Source organism: Typopeltis vanoorti, chromosome 9, assembly GCF_054136105.1.
Source record: "Typopeltis vanoorti isolate ZY-2024b chromosome 9, IOZ_Tvanoo_1.0, whole genome shotgun sequence".
NCBI lineage: Eukaryota > Metazoa > Arthropoda > Arachnida > Uropygi > Thelyphonidae > Typopeltis > Typopeltis vanoorti.
Genome location: NC_143557.1, coordinates 45,641,760 through 45,664,235, shown reverse-complemented (window position 1 = coordinate 45,664,235; position 22,476 = coordinate 45,641,760). Strand labels below are relative to the sequence as shown.

The window sequence follows — 22,476 nt, the reverse complement described above, 5'->3', positions numbered from 1 at the left end:
TTCGAGAAAGCTTTTGATGAACTACAACATACTAAAATGATTGAATTAATAAAAGGAATTGGATTAGATGATAAAGACATCAGGATCATTGAAAACTTATATTGGAACCAAAAGGCATCTGTTCAAGATGATTACATTATTACAGACTCCATTAGCATCAAAATAGGAGTAAGGTAAGGATGTGTGCAGTTGCCTCTACTTTTTAACATATACTTAACCATATTTCAAAAAATTTTAAAAGAAAGAAAGGCAGGATTAATGTAAAATGGTGAAATCATCAATAACATCCAGTATGTGATGACACATAGTGGATATTCAGGATATTCAAAATCTTCTCAAACTAGTGAACGAAGAGAGTGAAAACATGGGATTAAGAATAAATATCATCAAAACTAAATTCATGGTCATAAGCAAGAAATCAATTCTTAATTTACCACTTTCTTTAAATGGGAAACAAATAGATAGAGTGACAAAATTTAAATATCTCGGATGCCAGTAAATGAGGAATGCAGCCCAAAAATAAAAGCTAGAGTTGAAATGGCAAGAAAAAATTTTCTTCTGATGAAACCAACACTTGTAATTGCAATTTAAATTTAGAGCTTCGAGTATGCATGGTTAAATGCTATGTATAGTCTGTACTGTACGTTGCAGAAACTTGGACCTTGAAGACAACATCAATTTAAAAAAATACTTGAAGCCTTAATGATATCAGGATGGGTTTAACTAATGATATGTAGCTGTTTGCAGATGATGCAAAATTGGGGGAGAGCAATGCAGAGTCAAGCAGATGTTATGACCTTACAGGAGGACTTGAATAGATTGCATGAATGGGCAGGTAAGCGGCCTTGATCAGGCCACATATGTATTATTGTGCTTAAATTTGGTTGCTGGGTTTTCATAATGACGAGGATATGTTGGAAAGGGTCCAGAGAAGATTCATAAAGGTGAGTGGTCTTTGGAATGTGGAGTACGAGTACAGATTGAGAGAATGTAAATTGCAAAGCCTTGTGAATAGGAGGAAGGGGGGGGGGGAAATAAGATTGAGATATATATGCTGGTCAAGAGTTATCAGGTTGGCATGGAAGAGAGATTCTTCATAGAATGGAGGGGGGGGGGTAGAACAAGAAGCTGTTGCTGGAAACTGTATAAGGAGGTTGTGAGTAGATGAGCAAGGATTAGTGTGCATGGAGAGTGGAATGAATTGCCTGAGTGTGTTGTGAATGTAGACAAATTCAATCAGTTTAAGGCATAGTTGGATGAGCATTGTGTGCAATAGTGTGTACCTCCCACAATGAGTGTGGGATTCTGACTCCATGGAAGTCAGATGTTGATAATAATACTACTAAGAATAATATTCAATACTGCATGTAGTAAACTATTAGGTATATTTATTCTTTGTAATATGTCAAATAATATATAGCTTTTTTATTTTGTCAAATGCTTTTTCATAATCTATAAACAAAAGATGAGTTTCTAAATTAAATTCTCTTCTTTTCTCTATAAGTAGTTTTAAACAGAAAGCTGAATCCATTGTTGAGCTTCCTTTTTTAAATCCATTTTGACATTTAATAATATTTTTTACTGTATATTTTCAATGTTTCATTATATATTCTACTGTATGGTCTACTATATTCTCCGGGACTCCCATTGGTGAGTACTGGCATGGCAAACCTGAGATACCTGAGCTAGACCAATCTTACTTCCAACAATATACAATTCCAACAAGTCTATAATATACAAAAGACCAGTCTATTATATATTATAGACTGGTCTTTCTTCTCTTCTTTCCTCTGCTCTCTCTTACTGTATTTACTGGAATATAACTTGTAATTTTTTTCCAAAAATTAAAGCTTAAAAATCGTGGTGCAAGATATATGTTGGGATTTTCAGAAACTAAAGTTTTCAGGAAAAAACTGAAAATAGGTATGACTTACCAAGAATCTCCTATTCACTATCACTACTTTCGGCCTCGAGAGCAGTTTCCTTGTGTGCAACATCAAAGTCATCTACCCAAATAGCATCATCTTCTTTCCCATTATTTCAAAAATTATCAGTAATTTACAAGACTTGAGATATGTAAGGAACAATCCTTTCATGAATGACTAATGAGAAGTAAAAGCAGATTGCAAAACAGACAGCAATGGTAGGCCAGAAGAGAGAGAGAGAGAGGGGAGCAGCTATGAAGATGTGCATATGATTACTAAAATCTATGCACCCACTTTACTTCTAGGAGTAAGTGGGTGCATAGATTTTAGTTTTTCATAATTTCTATAGGCCAGTTATGCACCCACTTACTCCTAGATTGTATGGCCTTCCAAAATTCATAAAGAAGGTATACCATTACGTCCAATAGTTGATGGAATCTATTCTCCCACTTACCAACTGTCCAAGTATCTTGCGAAGATTTTACAACAACACATTCACGTCTCAGATACTTATATTAAAAACTCAAAACATTTTATAGATAAAATAAAACTTGTTCCCAAGAAACATCACTACTTTGTTCAATCACTGTTTAACTTCTAAGTATTTTATTTGGCAAAAAACGATCTACAAACAACTCACTGGATTAGCTATGGGTAGCCCCCTCTCACCTCCTTGTGCTGACTTATTCATGGAAGATCTAGAGAAAAAAATCTTAACCCAGATCATTCCAAAACCGAAAATTTGGTACAGATATGTAGATGATATCTTTATCATTTGGGATCATACGAAAGAAGAACTAATGAATTACCTCAACCAAATCAATAGTTTCCACAATACCATCAAATTCACATTAGAAATGGAAAAAGATAAAAAACTGCGATTCCTTGACATTTTAATAAAGAAACAATCCAATAATAGTATCAACCTATCTGTATACAGAAAACCTACAAATACTGGACGTTACCTCCATTTCAACTCAGCTCATCACATAGTTCAGAAACTTAGCATTATCCATAGTCTCAAGAAAAGAGCTATACAGTATACGACAGATAAGGATGACCTACTAACGGAATTAACCACAATATCCAGAGAACTTTCTTTAAATGGTTACCCAAAAAGACTCTATAACAAGATTCTCTTTACTGATATACCACATCGACAACGTGATGACGTCCAATACATCAGTACAATTACGATTCCTTTTGTCAGCAACCTTTCCAAAAAATTAGCTAACCTTTTAAAACCACATAAGATCAGAGTGGCATTCAAACCAATCAACACTATTTGGATATTTTTAAGATCACCGAAAGATCCTCACCCATTCTACAAGTACTCTGGAGTATATAATATACCTTGCTCATGTGGTATTAGTTACGTAGGTCAGACCTCTAGAAGCTTTGAAACGAGAAAGAAAGAACACATAGGATATGTCAGAAATAAAAGACAAGACATTTCAGGCCTTTCATGCCAATTTGCCTCTACTAACCATCACATTGAGTGGGATAAGAGCCTTATGCCATACATAGAAGATAACTACCATTCAAGAACCTTTAAAGAAGCAGCTACAGTCTCCCGTAAAACTGAAAACCTAAACAAGAATCAAGGTCTAATTTTACCAGAAATTTGGAAAACTTTTATCAGATCAATAAACATCAAAGAAATGAACTTTCATAACAATTACGTCGTGAGCCATAATGAATAAATCATGTTAACGAGACACGCACATTGTCACGCACAATACCAATTTTTTTGTATGAATTAGAACCATCAGTTATAACCTAGTCTGTAACCTTCATTTTAGCTTACTAGTTTGTATTCCCTGAGAATGCCGATAGAAAAAGATTGGCCAAACAAACTCTTATTTCATGTAATTGAAAAATTGGACAATAGTTTTTAGTTTGATACTGTTTTTGTGGGTGCAACACATGGTTTTTCTTGAGTCTATATAGCATAGCTTCTGTAGGAGGGGGATATATGATTCATTAATTAGTGCCATTTTTATCCTAGTTGTTTCTGTTTGCACTATTTGTTGAGAAATATATTACACAGACTTCAAATGTCTCTGTACCTTATTCAGTGATACAATAAACGTGAACATGTTTAAACTTTTTTTCGTGTTCAAGGTATATGCGAAACTTTTTCATTTCTTTTTTCGTAAAGTAAAATCAGGGGTGTGAGTTATACACGAGGGTGAGTTATATTCGAGTAAATATGGTACTTCTTACTCCTCCTACCCCCCCCCCCCAAAAGAGCAATCTAGTTGCCCTAAGGTTGACTAAAGACCCTACCATTAGGATACCTACTGTCATGCTAGTAACTTGAGATAGAGGAATACACGTTACTTTCAGGTCTCAATGAAATCTAAACCAGACAAAAAACTACTGAAAAGCGTCACAAGTAACACACCATCGTAAAATTGCTTTAAAAGAGATTATCTATATTAATTATTCTTTCGGTCGGTTAGGTTTGGTACATTTAGAGTCGGATGTAAAAAGTAATTTTTGATGTTTTTTAGCATTACATTATTATAATGTTATTTCTTAATTCCTAGGATCTGATACTGTAAAAAAGGAGCATGACCTTCCTGTGCCATTAGATGTGTACCCAACAGTCTTTTTGGAATCTGTTCTTAGTGCAATGAAATATGGAAGTTCACAGGCTATACAGTATTTTCCACGGCTACTGCAGGTTATTGAAACATATCCTCCTCACTGTAGCAAAAATTTTCAGCAGTTGGTATGTGTTTATGTTTTAATATTTTAGTATTAGCATTATTCTAGGCAGGTGAGGGTCTTATCCCACCTGTTCCATCACTGCACTATGAGGTTCTGTTTTAATCTCTATAATAATCCTTCTCATCTTTGCATTATTTGAAGTCAACTGAAAAATTCTTTTATTGAAATGTTGCTTTTTTTTTTTTTTAAAGAAGTACTAGTTTCAGTCATCTAGTCAGCCAATTACACATCATCCCATAAATACAAAGTATTCAAACCTTGATACCACTGCCACTTCTCTTACATAATAGACTATCTTTCCTATTTCTTCCACTCACTCCTTTCTTTTCTTACCTACTTACCTCCCTATTGAATACAGTCCCACCAACTCACAAATTAGAAAACTCCATAGGCTCCTTAAGAAAGTCACTTCTTGGCCTGTGGAAGTTACTAACAAACTAAAACCTTTTAACTCTAGACCCCCCGTATATATATGGGCTCCCAAAAATACATAAGCAAAATGTGCCATTACGTCCCATAGTGGATAGCATTGATTCCTCCACGTACAAATTAGTCAAACATTTAGCCAAAGCACTCACACACTATACTGGCAACACACCATCACACATAAAAAACTCAGCCCACTTCAAAGCCAGTGTACAAAACCTTACACTCCAACATACTGACATAACGGTCAGTTTTGACGTCTCCTCCTTATTCACAAATGTCCCACTCAAAGAATCCTTAGAGCTAATCCAAGCTAAATTTCTTCCCGATATCACAGCCCCCTTTCATAGCATTATCATCTCTTACAGGTTCTCATAACATCTAATTATGGCAGTAGGATTCCATCTAATTCTATTACCATATTTTTTGTTGAGGATTAGCAGTACCTCTAGTATGTTCTGCATGGTAGTTCAGTTTTTACATCATTAGAAACTTACACCCTCTGTCCAAAAAAGAAACCGAACTTTTCGAAAATAGAAGGAACTAGTGGCGCCACCTGTTGTTCTTTTTGTTGTCGAAAGCGGCAACCTTCATTAGTGTTGTGTCAATTGTTTATGACATTTGTTCCATTAGAAGCCGAGTTATAGTGCCAAGAATGGCAGTGTGTTTTGAAAAATGGTCGAAAAATAAGTTTCAAACAGAGAGCTGTGATTGACTTTTATGTTAAACTTGGTAAAAGTTTTACTGAAACACATCAAATGCTTCAAAAAGCATATAGGGATGAATGCTTACCTCGTACTCAACTTTACGAGTGGTTTAAGTGATTTCAAAGTGGATCGTGAGACCCTTGAGGACGACGAAAAGACTGGCCATCCAAAAACTGGACTGAGCCAAGTTAACATCCAAAAAGTGCATGATTTCTTCAAAGAAAACCTGAAATCGTCCATGAGATTGATTGAAGATGAATTGGGGATTCCAAAATCAACTATGCACAACATTTTGACTGGATGTTTGGGCCTTCGTAAATTGAATTCGTGATTTGTTCCCTACAAGTTGACCGATGACCAAAAAATGTATCGAATTGAACACTGCAAGGACTTCATTAAAGGCTTCATCGTAAGGACTCAGACATCCTTGAAACGATTGTTACTGGTGACGAAACGTGATTTGAGTATGAGCCTGAAACAAAGTGCTGAGTGGAGACCACCAGAAGAGAGGCATCCGAAAAAAAGTCGCTTGGAAAAGTCCAAAGTAAAAACAATGCTGATTTGTTTCTACAATTCCGATGGCATTATCCACAAAGAATTCGTTCCACCGCCAAATGGTCAATGGTGAGTTTTATCTCTAAGTTTTGAAGCAATTGATAGCGAGAATTCGTCGTGTACAGCATGAATTATCATGACGACTGACCATTCGTCAAAACACACTGTCACTCTTGGCACTATAACTCAGCTTCTAATGAAATATATGTCAGAAACAGTGGACACAACACTAATGAAGGTCGGCGCTTTTGACCACAAAAAGATCCAAGAAGTGGCGCCACTAGTTTCTTCTATTTTCAAAAAGTTCGGTTTCTTTTTGGACAGAGGGTGTATATACACCTAACCCTAGATTTACACAGATTGGTTTTGCAAAAGTACTATGTAAGTGAAAATTGTGCACATCGAGATTGTTTGTATAGAAAATGAGAGGATAGGTTCTCTTGCACCCAATTAAACATTTATATATTTTTGAAAATAAATTTAACACTTCAGTTTTATGTATAAATACACAAAATGCACTATAAAACAAAAGAAGTACTTTTTTTAAAAAACAGTTTATAATTAAAGGTAAAATACAGTATATCTTGTATAGCAATGCTTTAACAATTGTCTCTTTATTATTTTCAAACAGTTTACAGTAATAAATAATTATCTAGTGCAGTGGTTCCCAACCTTTTTCCAACCTTGTGTACTCCTTTTAAACCCATTTCTATAAATTGTACCCCTTGTTTTTAAAATAGCTGTTTTTAAATACTGATACTTTTGTTCAGTGCCTATCTTAATGTAAAATTTTTTATTACTTACTTAAATATAAAGAGCCAGTAGGCTTCATTTCAGTGATATAAACATTATTTAAATTAAGGGGATATTAAATCCCAATGTGGGATTTAATATCCCTTTAATTTAAATAATGTTTATATCACCGAAATGAAGCCAATTGGCTCTTTATATTTAAGTAACTTAATGGGTGCACCTTTTTGACAACTCGTATAGCAGAGTATATAAGTTCTTTTCGCTATACCCTTTGGTATTAATTTGGTCTAGCTACTCACTGATGAAGCCTCAATAAAGGCTGAAACCGGTCTGGGTAGTGACCTCCCATCATAATGTAATAACACCATACATTTCCTAGGAAATGTGTTTTTACATTATGGAAAATACCAAGAATAGCGATCAGAACTTTACCCACCTTTGCAACGAGTTGCCCGTGTTTGTACTATGTTCCTGGACTACTTGCATTTAGCTCGCGCTAGTATTCGCCGATACTTTATAGTTTACTATACTATATTTGGCATGAAACTCTCTGATTCCAGTCTTTGAGTTTCTTAATCGGTTTTAAAGCAATGTGGGATTTAATATCCCCTTAATTTAATTAATGTTTATATCGCTGAAATGAAGCCTATTGGCTGTTTATATTTAAGTAATTTAATGGGTGCGCCTTTTGGACAACTCATATAGCAGAGTGTATAAGTTCTTTTCGCTATACCCTTTGGTATTAATTTGGTCTAGCTACTCACTGATGAAGCCTCAATAAAGGCTGAAACCGGTCTGGGTAGTGACCTCCCATCATAATGTAATAACAGCATCCATTTCCTAGGAAATGTGTTTTTACATTATGGAAAATACCAAGAATAGTAATCAGAACTTTACCACCTTTTCTGTGAGTTGCCCGAGATTGTACTACGTACTAGGACTACTTACATTAGCTCAGGCTAGTAATCGCCAATACTTTATAGTTTACTATACTATATTCAGCATGAAACTCTCTGATTCCAATCTTTGAGTTTCTTATTCAGTTTTAAAACAATGTGGGATTTAATATCCCCTTAATTTAAATATTGTTTATTACTTGTTTTTCTGCTATTACTGATGATTTTTTCGTACCCCAGCACGTACCCGCTGGGGTATGCGTGCCACTGGTTGGGAACCGATGATCTGGTGCACTGGTTACATGCTTATAATTATAGATAATTTAAGCTTACATTATATAGAATATAATATTATTTTACAGCTTAATTATTACATCTAAGAATGACACATACGTCTGGTAGACTGTTGCCTCAGTATACCATAACAGTTGAATAGCAACTGTCATGACATACTCAATTGCTGTATGCTGTCAGTGGGTACAAAACCCATAACATTGAGTATAAAGTATCTGTATAGCATTTCTATGTAGATTTAACATAACTATATTAAATCAAAATTGTACCACTTAAAACTGAAATCATGCCATTTGAGTATATGTAAATCGAGGGTTAGATGTTATGATTTTTTTTTGGCAGGGTGAGGGACTAGTGATTATATTCTGCTTTTTAGAAATATACATTAAATGTTTATTTCTATTGTAATACTAGGCAAGTGAAATTCCCTGTTGGATGTTTATTGGCTGGATTAACCAGATGATGGCTATCCTTGACAAACCGGAATCTGAAATGGTACAGAACATCGTCAAAGAAATAGCTATCAGTTACCCAAATGTGAGTGTCTGTGTGTGTGTGTGTGTGTGTGTGTGTATATATATATATATATATTTTATTTTTTTGTTTTGTTTTGAAAAGTACAAACAGGAGAATAAAGAATTATATAATTTACATGTATGCTTAAAAGTGATTTTAACATCATCTTTCACTCTTAAGATTATTATGACTCTCTCCCATTAGTTTTGTATCATCTAACCATCCAGGTTTTGCAAAACTGATGCTACCCAACATTTTCTGATTTTTAATTCAGCAATTTTATTATTATTTAAATGAATTAGCATTAAAATATATGTCGAAGTATAATATTCAGATTTTCTTCATTTTTAAATTTTGAAATGGAAATTACATTCTTGAAGATCTAAAAAGGGGGATGAGGGCATAATACTGAACTCTGTCTTTTGAGCATTATCATGATAATCTCTTAGGATAATTAGAGAACATCTTCCATTGTATTGGTCACTCATCAGTCCACTGACCACCCGACTAGCCATGATGTATATTTACATCAACCAAAACATTAATGCAAGATGTCTGTCGAAATTGTAGTTCCAGTGATATTATTATTATCATTATTATTATGTGACACCTCCAAGGAGTCCAAAGACTCACTGAGGGAGGGCACCTACTGTCTACAACTCTGTCTCCACCACTTAATCCACCAACTACAGGGAACCACAACTACCATCATCTACACCAGCGCCATCTACCGCCCACCATCAGCACTAGTATTTTTTTGTCTGTAAATTGTGTGTTTTCTCAAGGCTGATTTGTCTGTATACAGGAAGAAAACTTGAGTTTCCAGTAGAAAAAACCCTGCTACCTCCATATGAGATCGTCTAACTCACCTTCAATTGAAAAAAAACCATGTAAAGAATTCCTTTTATCACATTGAGATTCCTCTCAATATTCTGTTGAACTAACATAGATATGAAGAGTAAGTTGATATGATATATTATATCTGCATGTATGTTTGATGGTTAAAATTTGCTAGCCTTACTCTTTGCCCAGTTCTGGTCATGTAGATTTGTGCTAACATTAAAGTAGAGTGTATTTTGAAGAAAGTGTCCTTGTGTTTTCACTGGTTTAGTGATCTAGAATTGCAACTAACTTGATGTGTTTCAAGGGGGAGAAAAAAATCTTTTAGTTTTTAATTTGTACTGACTAAGCTCTGAACTATTTAACTGCAAAAAGTTAATCTCAGTAAAATATATTAGTGATTATTAGTGTGATTTATATATTATCTGAAGAGCCTTGGAAATCTTGCCTTTGGACAATTGATTTTTTTTCCCATGCTTGAGTCCACAACAACACAAATTATACTAACACTTCTGTGTGTTGGGTAAGTGAACTTTGCTAGCATAGTACAAGTTCTTTTACTTACATCCACCAGACTCAAGAATTTCATTCAAAACTATTCACACACACACACACACACACACACACACACACACACACACACACACACACACACACACACACACAGGGCTCCCACTGGCTACTGAGCATGTCCCCTAGGTGGCAGAAGGACAGGGAACCTTGACTACCATCTGTTGAATATTAGGGCAGCTCTGAATATATTCAATAAATAGCTGTGGTTCAGTGGTTTTGGGACTGGCAATCCCATGGGAAAATATTGCCATTCACCAACCTGCAGTGGGCCAACATGGTTTTGAAGATCAAATCAAAACATAGATGTATACACAAACTCAAGATTAAAAAATATATATTCTAACATGAACTAAACAACAGACTTAAAAATCTTATTATAGATGGTAATGCTGATCCATCAGAAAGTAATGGCATTATTACCCAAAGCCTTTTACAATGCTCACTCAAAATAGCTGGTACCACAGAACAGAAACAGGACAAAATTTCTGAAGAATCAAAACAGCTTATGAAGAAACAAAGAGAAATGAAACAATCAATAACCTACAGAATAAAATTGAAAATATTGAATTGTAATAATGATCAGAAAACATATCATGAAGAAATAAGAAAATTCAATTGTAAATTCATACAACAAACAATTGAAAACAACTGTAGTCTCAAAAAAAGCCAAACAGCAGTAAATAGATGGTTGCAGTAAATTACAAGATTGGACCATAACCAGAGATAGATATGCTATAGCAAAAAGAATTGAAGAATTTTACTCAGTATTATATCAGGATGATGAATTAATGAAGAAGAAGAAGACAACTACAAAAATAGCTGAAGTACCACAGATTCTACCAGAAGAAAATTATGTGGAGCATCCAAAGCTTACAAAATGGAAAAGCTGCAGGTGAGGATGGAGTTAAGCTATACTTCTAAAAGCAGGTGGAGAAATGATCTACAAAATCTTAGTGAAACTATTTATTATCCAAAGAAAAATGATGTACCAAGAACATGGAAGAAGGCTACCCTAATTATGATACATATAAAAAAAAAAGGTGAAATAAAAAACTTGATGAACTATCAACCCATTAGTCGTTCCCATACCTCACAGGGTTTTGAGAGTGAAGTCTTCTGCTAGAATAAGTGGTAGGGTCACAGATTCCCTTTCCACACAGAGTTTGCAGGACACACCCATGCCCATGGAAGGATTCAAACCCCCAACCTCTTGGCTGGAGAGCAGACACACTAACCACGCAGCCAGCCAGGCCAGCTAATAGCTATGTCCAACTAGAAATGATAAAAATCAATAATGATGAAATTAAACAAGTAGATCATTGCATATACTTAGAAAAACATATATCAGTGGAACAAAATAGCATGGACGAAGTTAAAAGACACACGATGCTTGGATGAAAAGCATTTGGGAAATTACATTCTATATTCAAAAGCTAACCACCATTATGCCTGAAGAGAAAAGTTTTTAACCAATGTATTCTTTCTATATTGACATATGGCTGTGAAACATGGACACTAAAGGCAAAGGAAATTCAAAATTAAGAACAACACAATTTAGTATGGAAAGAAGTATGCTTGGTATCACAGATCTGGATCACAAAAGGAATACATGAATAAGTCTGATGTCATAGGAAGAGTGAAACATCTGAAGTGGCAATGGGCTGGACATATTTTGCTTGAAGACAAGATACGATGGACAAAAGAAGTACTGGATTGGATTCTACAAGAGGAAAAATTATCACAGTGCCGACCAAAATCACAGTGGATTAATGATATCATCAGATTTGCAGGAGTGGTATGGGAAAAGAGAAAACCATAGATAGACAGTTTTGGAGTAATCTTGGAAAGGCCTTCATCCAGAAGTGGATTGATAATGGCTGATGATGATGATCATGATATATATATTCAGCTGGATAGGAAGGGCAACCACAGTGGTTGAGTATGGCTTATGTTAAGTGATGACTTGTGTCCTCTCAGAGCAGAGGAGTTCAAGGGAAATGGCACTGATGGTTTTGAGAGTAAATGGTGTAAAGTGGGGCAGACGAAATAAGATATTTGGTAGGATGTTGCTATATGCCAGGGAAATGGAGTTTGAGGAGCATAATTGTTTAGGCAATCAAGTTTGGCAAGTGCAAAATGAGTGATTATTATTGGAGATTTTAACTACTTTTAACGCTGTTCCATCTTCCCAATGTATACATTGGGAAGATGGAACAGCATGTAGTAGTAAGGGAATGGAATTTGTGTTCTTGAGGAAAATGTCTCAATAAACATGCATCAGAAGAAACAAAGCTCAAGAATTTGAGATTTGGTCCTGGCATTATAGAACCTGACTTGGAGGATGAGTAGAAGTGAAGAAATGTTGAGAATAAAGAAATTTATGTGGAATTATAAGGCAGGTGATTATAATAATAATAATCTTAGAAATTAGCTTGATGCAGTGCCATGGATGGAAGATTTGGAAGAGAGAGATATTACCAGTGTACGGGAACTAGTGAAGAAATATTTATTAGCAGCAGTGGCAAGCTTTATAGTTCATGCCACATATCTAAAAAAACTCTCTATGGTTTTCTTCACCTGATTTGCAATTTCTGCTATGACTGCACTTTTATTTTCCTTACTAACTGAGTCACTCTCCTGGCTTGTTCTTTTACTGTTCATGTAACTGATTATTACATCCTGTACTTCCTCCAAAGTACATTCTTTTTCCAGATTTCATGCCTTAAGCTCCACATCCATCCATTTTACACCTACATTATTCAGCCTTTTGGCCTTCGGAATATATTTACACCTTGATGCTGTTATATATTCCTTTGTGAGTTCCCATGCAGCATTTATTTCCTTGCCACTCAGTTCTTCATTCCATGTTATAGCTCCAAGCTGTCTCCTAAGCTTGACATAATCACCAGCCTTATAATTCCACATATATCCTTTCCTCACAAAAGTCTGCATATGGCTAGCCACAACCAGGTGATCACTTCATGATCACTTTCACCACCAGAGGAAAGTGTGAAACCCCTCTCACAATTACATTCTCTGATGAAATGATGAGATTTGGAACTCTTGATCTCCACGTGTTGCCTGAGATAGTTATCTCTCAAGAACTAAAGAAATTCATTTTCCTTATTCCCAAATGCTATCTCTTCATTCCAATCTGTACTGCCATTATTAAAATCATCCTTAATAATTACCCTTACTTTGTTTGCTAATCCAAGTTGTTTATGCATTTCTTCATCACTACCCTCCACTCCAGGGCCTATAGCAACATCCATCTAAATATGTCTTCCTGTCAACCTCCACGTTGAACCACTCTGCCTCATAACCATTGTCACTATTTCTCTCTTTCATGTCTACCTTAAGTGGACATAATTCCCCTGCTATCATCATCAGCACTTCCCCCCTCCTCTTCTTGTCCTTTCAATCCTCAAAAAATACTGTATCTTTCCATTTTTATTCCTATTAGAATATCATCTTCATTCAACCATATTTTACTTATTTCAATGATTTTGGGGAAAATCAACTCAATCAGTGAAACCATTTCATCTCCCTTATTTCTGATACTTCTGGCATTTGCAAACAACACAGTAATTCATTTTTAGGTCTATAACCAGTTCTATCCAAGGCACCACACACACACACACACACACACACATTCACTGCCACTTTCAACATCCATTCTCCCTATGCCATGTCTTCCTGTCAACCCAGGCTTCCCCCATTTCCCCATTCCTCTTGTATTCTCATTCTCTCTTCATCTCTCACACTATTACTGTTTCCACTGCCATGCACTTCTGTCTATTCAATACCATTCTCCTGATTTTTCCCTTCATCTCTTTGTTTGGATCTCCTGCACATAGCACACATTGTACTTCCATCCAGCAACACTTTCTCCAGTGCACTCACTCCAAAGCCATTCAGATGCAACCTATTCAGACCTGTATAATTTCATTCTTCCCTCAAACACATGCCATACACTCCCACAAACTCTACTCCCTTCTCTTCACACAGCTCCGCTAGCATATCTTTCATGATTTTGCATCTCCATCGCAACTGATCATTGCCATACCTCAGCAACACAATTGACAACCGTTCTTACTACACTATTATCTTTCACTCTTCTCAATATCCTCCTGATATTCATCCTCACATCCTCCTTATGTCCACTTAGATGATTTGTCCCCGCAATCATGACTAACTCTCTTGTTCATTTCTTCCTCATGTCTAATACCTTAATTATCCTACACATTCTCCCTCCTGGATAGCAGACCTTATGGACTCTCTCAGTAATAGTCCTCTAACTATGGAAACTCCATAATACTGCTATCCACTAGTCACCTCTTTTTTCTTTCATCCTATCCTCTTGCACACTTTCATTAGTTTCCACTAGACGTTTAACATCACTCTGCATATTCTAGATTTCATTTTTCATTTTCAGTAACTGTTTCATCAAATCTTGCATTCTGACAGTTTCATTCTCTCTCATTCCTGCAGTCTCACTACCTCTCGTTCTGCTGCACCTTACTTCTGTTTCCTCATTCATACTTTCTTTCACTCCCTTATCACTAACTTTCACTTCTAATTTCTTGCATTCTCTCTCTCTCTCTCTCTCTCTCTCTCACTCAATCAGTTTCTCTGGCTTTTGTTTCATTTCCATTTCTTTCATGTGCACCATGAATGTTATGATCGATTTTGTGTTATTAAATATGGGCTTCCCACGATGAGTCTAATGACTTTATGGAGATCCTAAATAATAATAATATTGATTATATATTTATTTATTCCTGTGGAAAGATTTTGAAGTGTAATATTATTAACATGAAAGGAATAAACAAATCTAAAAATCACTTTGTAATCATAATTAAAAAAATAAAATAAAAAAAAAAACATCTTGACCTCAGTGTAGAATCATGCACCAAGGTGCATGATCCTGGATCATGACCATTGTGTAAAAAAATTAAAACATGGCATTTGATGAGCAGTTAAATAGATTTTTGCTAATTGTTTTTTTTTTAATTGTAATATATGAATCGATACACTGTCGATGTCTTGCAATCAGAATCCCGATTTTTTATTTAAAAAAAATTATTTTACTGTTTTGTTTAAAAAATAGTCAATATAAATTATTTTGTTAGTTATGCAAATTAATTTCTAGCAAGACACCATGACTACAAGCTTGATGTTTGTGCTCTGCGGAATAAAAGAAAAAAAACACCTTTTTCATTTTCCCATAGTCTAATATTTCATTATGCTCAATAGAAAAGATAATACAAGAACATCAAAGATATATTTGCTCAGGAAATTGGATAAATCTGTCTTGGCTCAATTGTAGACACAGACCACAATATTCTTTGGTCTGAAACTAGCCTGCTTCATCGTTGTCAGGGCAAATTTAAGCACTTCTTGACAAGTTCTTGCCAATTTCTCCAAAATCTTAATAACTCCAGAAGAAATACAAACAGACCTATAATTTGATACCTCTATTTTGCTGCACCCTTATGCAATGGTACTATCCTACCCTCCTCCCACTCTCCAGGAACCTGCCCCATTGCAAGACATTAAAAGTCAAGTTAACTGCACAGTCAGTTCCATAGATCATCCCCTTAAAACATGTGGTGAAATTCCATCTAGTCCCCCTGCCTTATTGATATTTAGCATACTCAGTATTTGGAATACATTTACTTCTCACACATCAACTCTCATTATCCTTCTAGGAATAAAGCCTGTAGTATCAGGATGGGATACTCTAATAAAGTGATCATTAAATAGCTCAATTATGTCATCTGCTTTGGTCAACCGATTCCCATCTCCACCCAGCAAGATAAGCCATCCACTATCATTTTTCATCCTACTCGCCACATAGCAAAAAAACTTGTTGTGATTCTTCTTGGATTGCAGCACCAGTCTCCTCTCATGTTCTATTTTTTTTCTCTCTTTACAATACTAGTAACTTTTCTAGCCTAAGTTTTATATTCCTCATATGATTGTTCTCCACTGCCTTCCATAATCTCTTTTTCTTCTGTAATTCCTCTTTTATTTCTTTTGTCATCCATTTGAATCCAAATTGCTTTATCTTCTTCACTTGAGATGTCACCGTGACAATCTGTCACTGCTGTCAACAACTTTTTCTTCACTATCTCCCATGCTCTAATGACCTCTCCACACATTCTGCTCTCATTTGACATCAATAGATACAATCATGGCCAAAAGACAAACCATCTCCATCTGCCAAACTGCCCAAGGCTAAATCCATATGTGGGTCTTTAATACTCTTTCCATCTTTCAACACTGCTGACATCCACAAATTGAAAATCACCCTTTTCCAAAGCACTATCTGTTCTCCCTAGCACCTCCCATTGCCTACATTTCATGCACACATACATTGGTGTCAGGAAATGTGTCAGGTGCAAGCCTTCCTGGCTTGCACCTGACACATTTCCATACTAACTAACACTTATTTTATTTTTTAACAGCTCGTGTCACACATTACATCTGTCTTCATGTGCTAGCAGTGCCCTTGAATATTGCTTTGTTTCTATAAATAGAAGGATGCATTTCTTATATGCTGGATATAAAAACATTTAAATACATTATTCATAATTCCTCTCCCATTGTCAGTGTCAGATTTATAATTTTGTGATGTGCCAGTTTCATGATTTTGTGATATACCAGGTATATGATGTTGCAGGCTCTTGTCTACTCTTTCAAACTAAGCAGTGAGAGTTACAAGTTTGATGAAAATTTACAAGGAAAGAAGAAAAAAGCATTTGTAGTTGAGTATGTTTTAATTTTATTATTCAGTCTGTTTTGTAATTAAAATTTATCTGAGAAAAATGTCACTTAGTAATTTAGTAAATGCACAGCCAAAAAATAAAAAAATAAAAAATAGGCTTAAATTTTCATTGAGAATATTTTCATTAATGACAAAATGATAAAGAAAACAAGCATCAGTATTAATAGGGAAAAAAAGTTAATATGTAAATGGTAATGAAATTTATATGCATTGTTTATGCAAAAGTTTAGACCTCTTCTAAACAAGCTCTTCCTCTAATAATAATAATTATTAACATCTGACATCCATGGAGTCAGTCTCATAATGTACACACTATTGCTCACAGTGCTCATCCAAACATGTGCTAAAATGATTCAATGTGTCTACATTCACAACACTTGGCAATGCATTCCACTCACCGAATTCTCTTCATGCAAAGCACCTTGTCCTGACTCCTCTGCTCACAGCCTCCTTATACAGTTTCCAATGATATGGCCTCCTGTTCTACCCCCCCCCCCTCTTTCTCATATTAACAAGGTTTTGCAGTTTACATTCTCAATCTGTCCTTGCATTCCACATTCCAAAGACCATGAACCACCTTTGAGAATCTTCTCTGGACCCTTTCTAACATATCCTCATTACCTTGAAAACTTGGCACATCATTGACATCATTGCCATTATCCGATGTGATGTCTCTTCACAACTTGTATAATGTGGACCCTAATTTCAGGTCCTTGTCCATCACTACCACTCCCAGATCTCTCATCTCCTCTACTTCCTTTAAAATTTCCCCACCAAATGTATACTTTGCATCCCATCATTGCTTACTAAATTTCAAAACTTTACACTTTGCAACATTCAACTAGCAGTTCCACTTACCTACCCATTCATGCAATCTATTCAAGTCCTTCTGTAAGGCCATAACATCTACTTCACTCTGCATTTTTCTCTGCAATTTTGCATCATCCGCAAACAGTTGCATGTCACTAGTTAAACCTATCCCAATATCATTAATATACAAATTGAACAATGGTGGTCCCAAAACTGACCCCTACAGCACACCACTAGTGCCCTTCCTCTTTTGGGATACTGCATCCCCATATATAACTTTCTGATATCTATCTGACAGCTAGTCACTGATCCAAATCAGAAGTCTGTTACCAGTTCCATCTGTTTCAATTTATTTAACAGCTTGTAATGTGTAGCAGTCCATCAAAAGCTTTTGCAAAATCCAAGTACACTAATGTATATGCATCTCTTCTGTGCAAGGTGTTTGTCATCTTGTTATAGTACATAAGTAAGTAAAGCATGTTCTCCCTTTAACAAATCCATGCTGATAACCACAGAGAATACTGCTGTTATCAACAGCAGTATTCTCTGTGGTTCTGAATACCTCAACTTCAGATATACAGATTGCCTATAATTTGAAGCCTCAGCCTTATCACCACCTTTATACAGTAGAACAATTTTACTTTCTTTCCACTCCCTTGAAACCTGTGCTGTTATAAGATTCTTATTAAACATTCATGTCAATGCTAGTGCCAATTCCCTGGAACATTCCCTTAAGACACATTGTGATATGTCGTCAAATCCTATTGCCTTATTGACATCAATGTTATTTCCTCAAATACCTCCTGCTACTCACATTTAAGCTATTCTCTCCTTTGTCCTCTACACTTAAGATCCTTATGATTCCACCCTGATCAGGATGAAACATCCTTATAAATTGATCACTGAATGCCTCAACATTGTCATTATTATTATTACCCCCAAGACCTCATGGAGTCAAAGACTCATCTGGGAGGTCCCTTTATCACACACACAGCTCATCATACTGTGTCTTAAACACACCACAAACATGTGATGTCCTTGCAGACATCACATGTTTGTGGCTCCCCGAAGACTAACATTTTTTGTGCCATAAGAAAGAAGAAAGTGTATGGACCCTTTTTTCAGAGTCTACCGTTACTGGTGGTGTGTATCTGGACATGCTATTGGGTACCTAATACCACAATTACATGATGATACCATGATGGACACTTACATTTCAGCAAGACAGAGCACCTGACAGGCATAATATCATACCATGACACCCGTTTTCCATGCAGATGGATTGCTTGGTAGAGGGATAGCCTGTAGCATGGCCACTATGTTCTCCTGATCTTGCACCGTTAGATTTCTTTTTGTGGGAATTTGTGAAAGATAGATTGTTTGCAGCACCACCACTGCCAGCCAATTTAGATGACCAGCTCGTATTCTGTAACAAATTTTACAATCTGCCCCTCCACACACCATTTTCCACTTCTCATTTCAAATATGAACGAGAACACCTCTAAAAGCAGTAATTTTCCTTTTATTTTTACTATATCTTCACAGGAATCATGATCTCCTACATGGATACTCATGTGGAAAATGGGCCAAGTTGACTGGTATACTCTTTTCCATTTTGCAATATTTAATGTTTGCACTCTGTCAAACATCTAACAATGATGCAGTCAAGTATGTCACAGATTGTATTGTCCAGCCACAGTTCAAAAAACATCATCTCAGTGTCTTCGATATCCAAAGCCTTGGTGGAACCCAGAGTGCCAAGTAGTCAAAACAGATCAAGACTGTATAGGGTATATTTCATAGATATCCTACCACATCAGATCTTATAGCCTTTAACTCCCACATCCAGCCATGGTGTCTATAGTTGTCCAACTAAATCTGGATACGATTCTGTAACACCTACTGAATAACATGGATAAGAATTGCAATTTGGTCTCACTATTTCACCCCCCCCCTCAGCCGATAGGGAGGTTAAACATGCTCAGGTCATAGGACACTATGTGAAACATCAGAATCAAAAACAATCTTGGATCCAATTTACATCATTGATTAATCAAACAACCTGTGCAAAAATTGCATGGGATAAAATCTGGAAAATGAAAGCTACTTTAGAATGCACCATTTCTCTAGCTTGTAACATAATGTATGTGTTTTTGCTGATCCCAAAGTTATTCGAAAATCATTGGGAGAAAATTTTGCTGGAATACCCTTTGTTAAGGAGGAACTGAAAATAGCTTTTCTACTCCATCATACCAATACTGTAGATCCTCATAACATCCATTATGAGATGATAAAACATCCTCCATCGTGTTCAATGGATCTCTCTCTCTCTCTCTCTCTCTCTCTCTCTCTCTGATCACCATGTAACACTGAAGTAGAGAAAGAGATCAATTGAAAGAGATTCCTTTCCTCTACTTCAGTGTTACATGGTGATCAGCATTCATTTCAGATAAATTATGGAGACTACAACCGTGTTAGAAATGATTTGATCAACGGCTATCTACTGGCCTGACCTCTAGTGAAAAAAATAAATTAAATAAAATAACTACATCGAAGTTATATTCTGTTTATGACAACATCAGAGAAAAATTTTTTTTCTACAGATAGTTTTATTACAGTAACAGTGATGTCCTAATTTAACATAAGAATTGTTATATTAGATTTAAGATCCTGGATTTATAATTAACTCTTAGGTAGAAAGGTTATGTGAGTAGAATATGTGCCTTCCATATTCTTGGGATTTTTAGACCATCATTGTTAATAAGAATTTCACAGGTCTCCTTAAATTTACATTCATATCATGTTTTAGTGTGATGTAAACAAGAGATGCTTTTCCAGTCAATTCTATGTAAGGTATTCAAGACATTATCAGAAAGGCCAGCTTCACCATAGTTATTAAATTTAATGTGTCATTTATGTTCCTTTTTTTCTGATAGGAATTGTGCATCCTGTTTCCCCTATGATCAGGACATGTATTGAGGGGATCAGCAGGACAGAGGACACTAACAGCTTTAGAAGGAAAGATTATGGAAGAGGATCAAAAGGTAAAAAAAGAAGGACATGGTTTGATTATATAAGATCATGGACAAAATAATGTGATTATGCTGAAACAAAAAGAAGTGCTACCAACAGAGAGGATTGGAAGGACATGGTGCTGCACTGAGGAAGCTACATGAAGAAGAAGACTGAAATCCTAAAGTTCTATGAGGGGCACCCTCTGTAAGTGCTGTTGGCTAGCCTTTGTTGAGTGGGAGCCATGAGAATTACTTTCTCAAATCTTGGGATATCAAATATGACCATATTTATTAAGATTAGGTTGATGTTTTTTTTTTTAAATCTATTGCTGTTTCTAATAAAAAGTCTTTTGAGTTTTTATTTGTTGTGGTGCAGCATAGCAGTTTACTTCATTGTGCAAAGTATCCAAGGCATGGTCAGCTAGACTTGACTGACCATACTTATGGTGGCAAATGTATTTTTTTATGTTCTTCTAGGCAGATGTTACCAGATCTCCCAGTTTGATCATAATATAAGTTGTAAGAACAAGGAACTTTGTAAACACCTGAAACAGAGAGAGAGAGAGAGGAGGAGGAGGTAGAAAATCCTTGGGAGAGTGGATGAAAGCAGCCAGCTTCTGAAGTTTGAATGCAGTGCATTGCAGAGATTGTACTTTTTTAAAGTTCTGGCTAATTTTTTTTCTGAGGTGTCCCAGATATAAGGAAGAACATCTCCTGGCATCTGTCTAGAGGAACATAGGACTTTAGGCTTTGTCATTTTTGTGCATTTTTGTGTGCATTTTTGCAATTTTAATATTGTTTCCATGATGATGCCTCGGTGACTGAGTCAAAATATAGCATTGATTAAACCAGTGTTTAATTATTTATATGTGCTGTATTCATTCCATTAAACCTTACAATGATTATCACTACTGTTACCACAGCATGACACTGTTACTTGGCTTCTGCAGATGAACTGTTTTTCCTCATGTGACTTGAATTTGATTTTATCTATCTTATATTCTTCACTGATTTAATCTCTGTCATATCCTGACTTTTCTATCTTTTTATCAAACTTAACCTTTATTCCATCATTGTGTTCTCATAGTTACCACATCACTAAGATCATTGCATGATCGTAATTACTCATTGCAGTCCGTATTTTTTAGCTAACAGCAGTGTATAACATTGCCTTTGCTTTTTTATAAATTCATCATTATACAAAAATGCTTAATAGATTATAAAGCTAGAATAACTCAGAAAGCCCTGTATTAATAAATTATTGTCTGTGCCTTAGTAAATAAAACATTTTTATTAGTGCTGCTATGTTTTTTTTTTGCAGATTGAGATCACTTCTTAATGGGCTTTCTCTTGTTGATGATTTTGTTGAAGCTCTTGGCCATCTGGGAGCTCCCTTCTTTGTTATAAAGGTAAGTTCTGATAACACTAAATATTTCTTTCATTGCTCTCTTTCCTATCTTCTAACTCCCATTTTTGATCAGAGTTTTAGCAGAATTTCCCTTTTCACTTTTTCAAGTTTTACCTGTTCATCATAAAGAACATTGAAATTAATTGTATCCTGCTGTTAAATTCTCAGTGAAACTTATGTTCAACTCCAATGTGGAGCATATCTGTGATGCAAGTTGGAGTTCAACAGAAGTT

The 22,476-nt window shown here is 35.6% G+C and overlaps 1 protein-coding gene across 3 annotated transcripts in view; it reads left to right on the top strand.

Annotated features, from left to right (window-relative positions):
- The window catches only part of LOC150103013 (DNA-dependent protein kinase catalytic subunit-like), an 847,149-nt gene that overhangs the window by 622,499 nt on the left and 202,174 nt on the right, over positions 1 to 22,476 (top strand). The window contains exons 42-45 of one of the 3 annotated variants that reach the window (XM_090397443.1): positions 4,478 to 4,662; positions 8,707 to 8,787; positions 16,907 to 16,995; positions 22,157 to 22,244. In XM_090397443.1, coding sequence (XP_090253569.1) covers positions 4,478 to 4,662; positions 8,707 to 8,787; positions 16,907 to 16,995; positions 22,157 to 22,244 — 443 coding nt within the window. Of the gene's footprint in view, positions 1 to 4,477; positions 4,663 to 8,706; positions 8,830 to 16,906; positions 16,996 to 22,156; positions 22,245 to 22,476 lie in introns of all 3 variants that reach the window. The other 2 variants (XM_090397442.1, XM_090397444.1) reach the window with 2 other exon arrangements.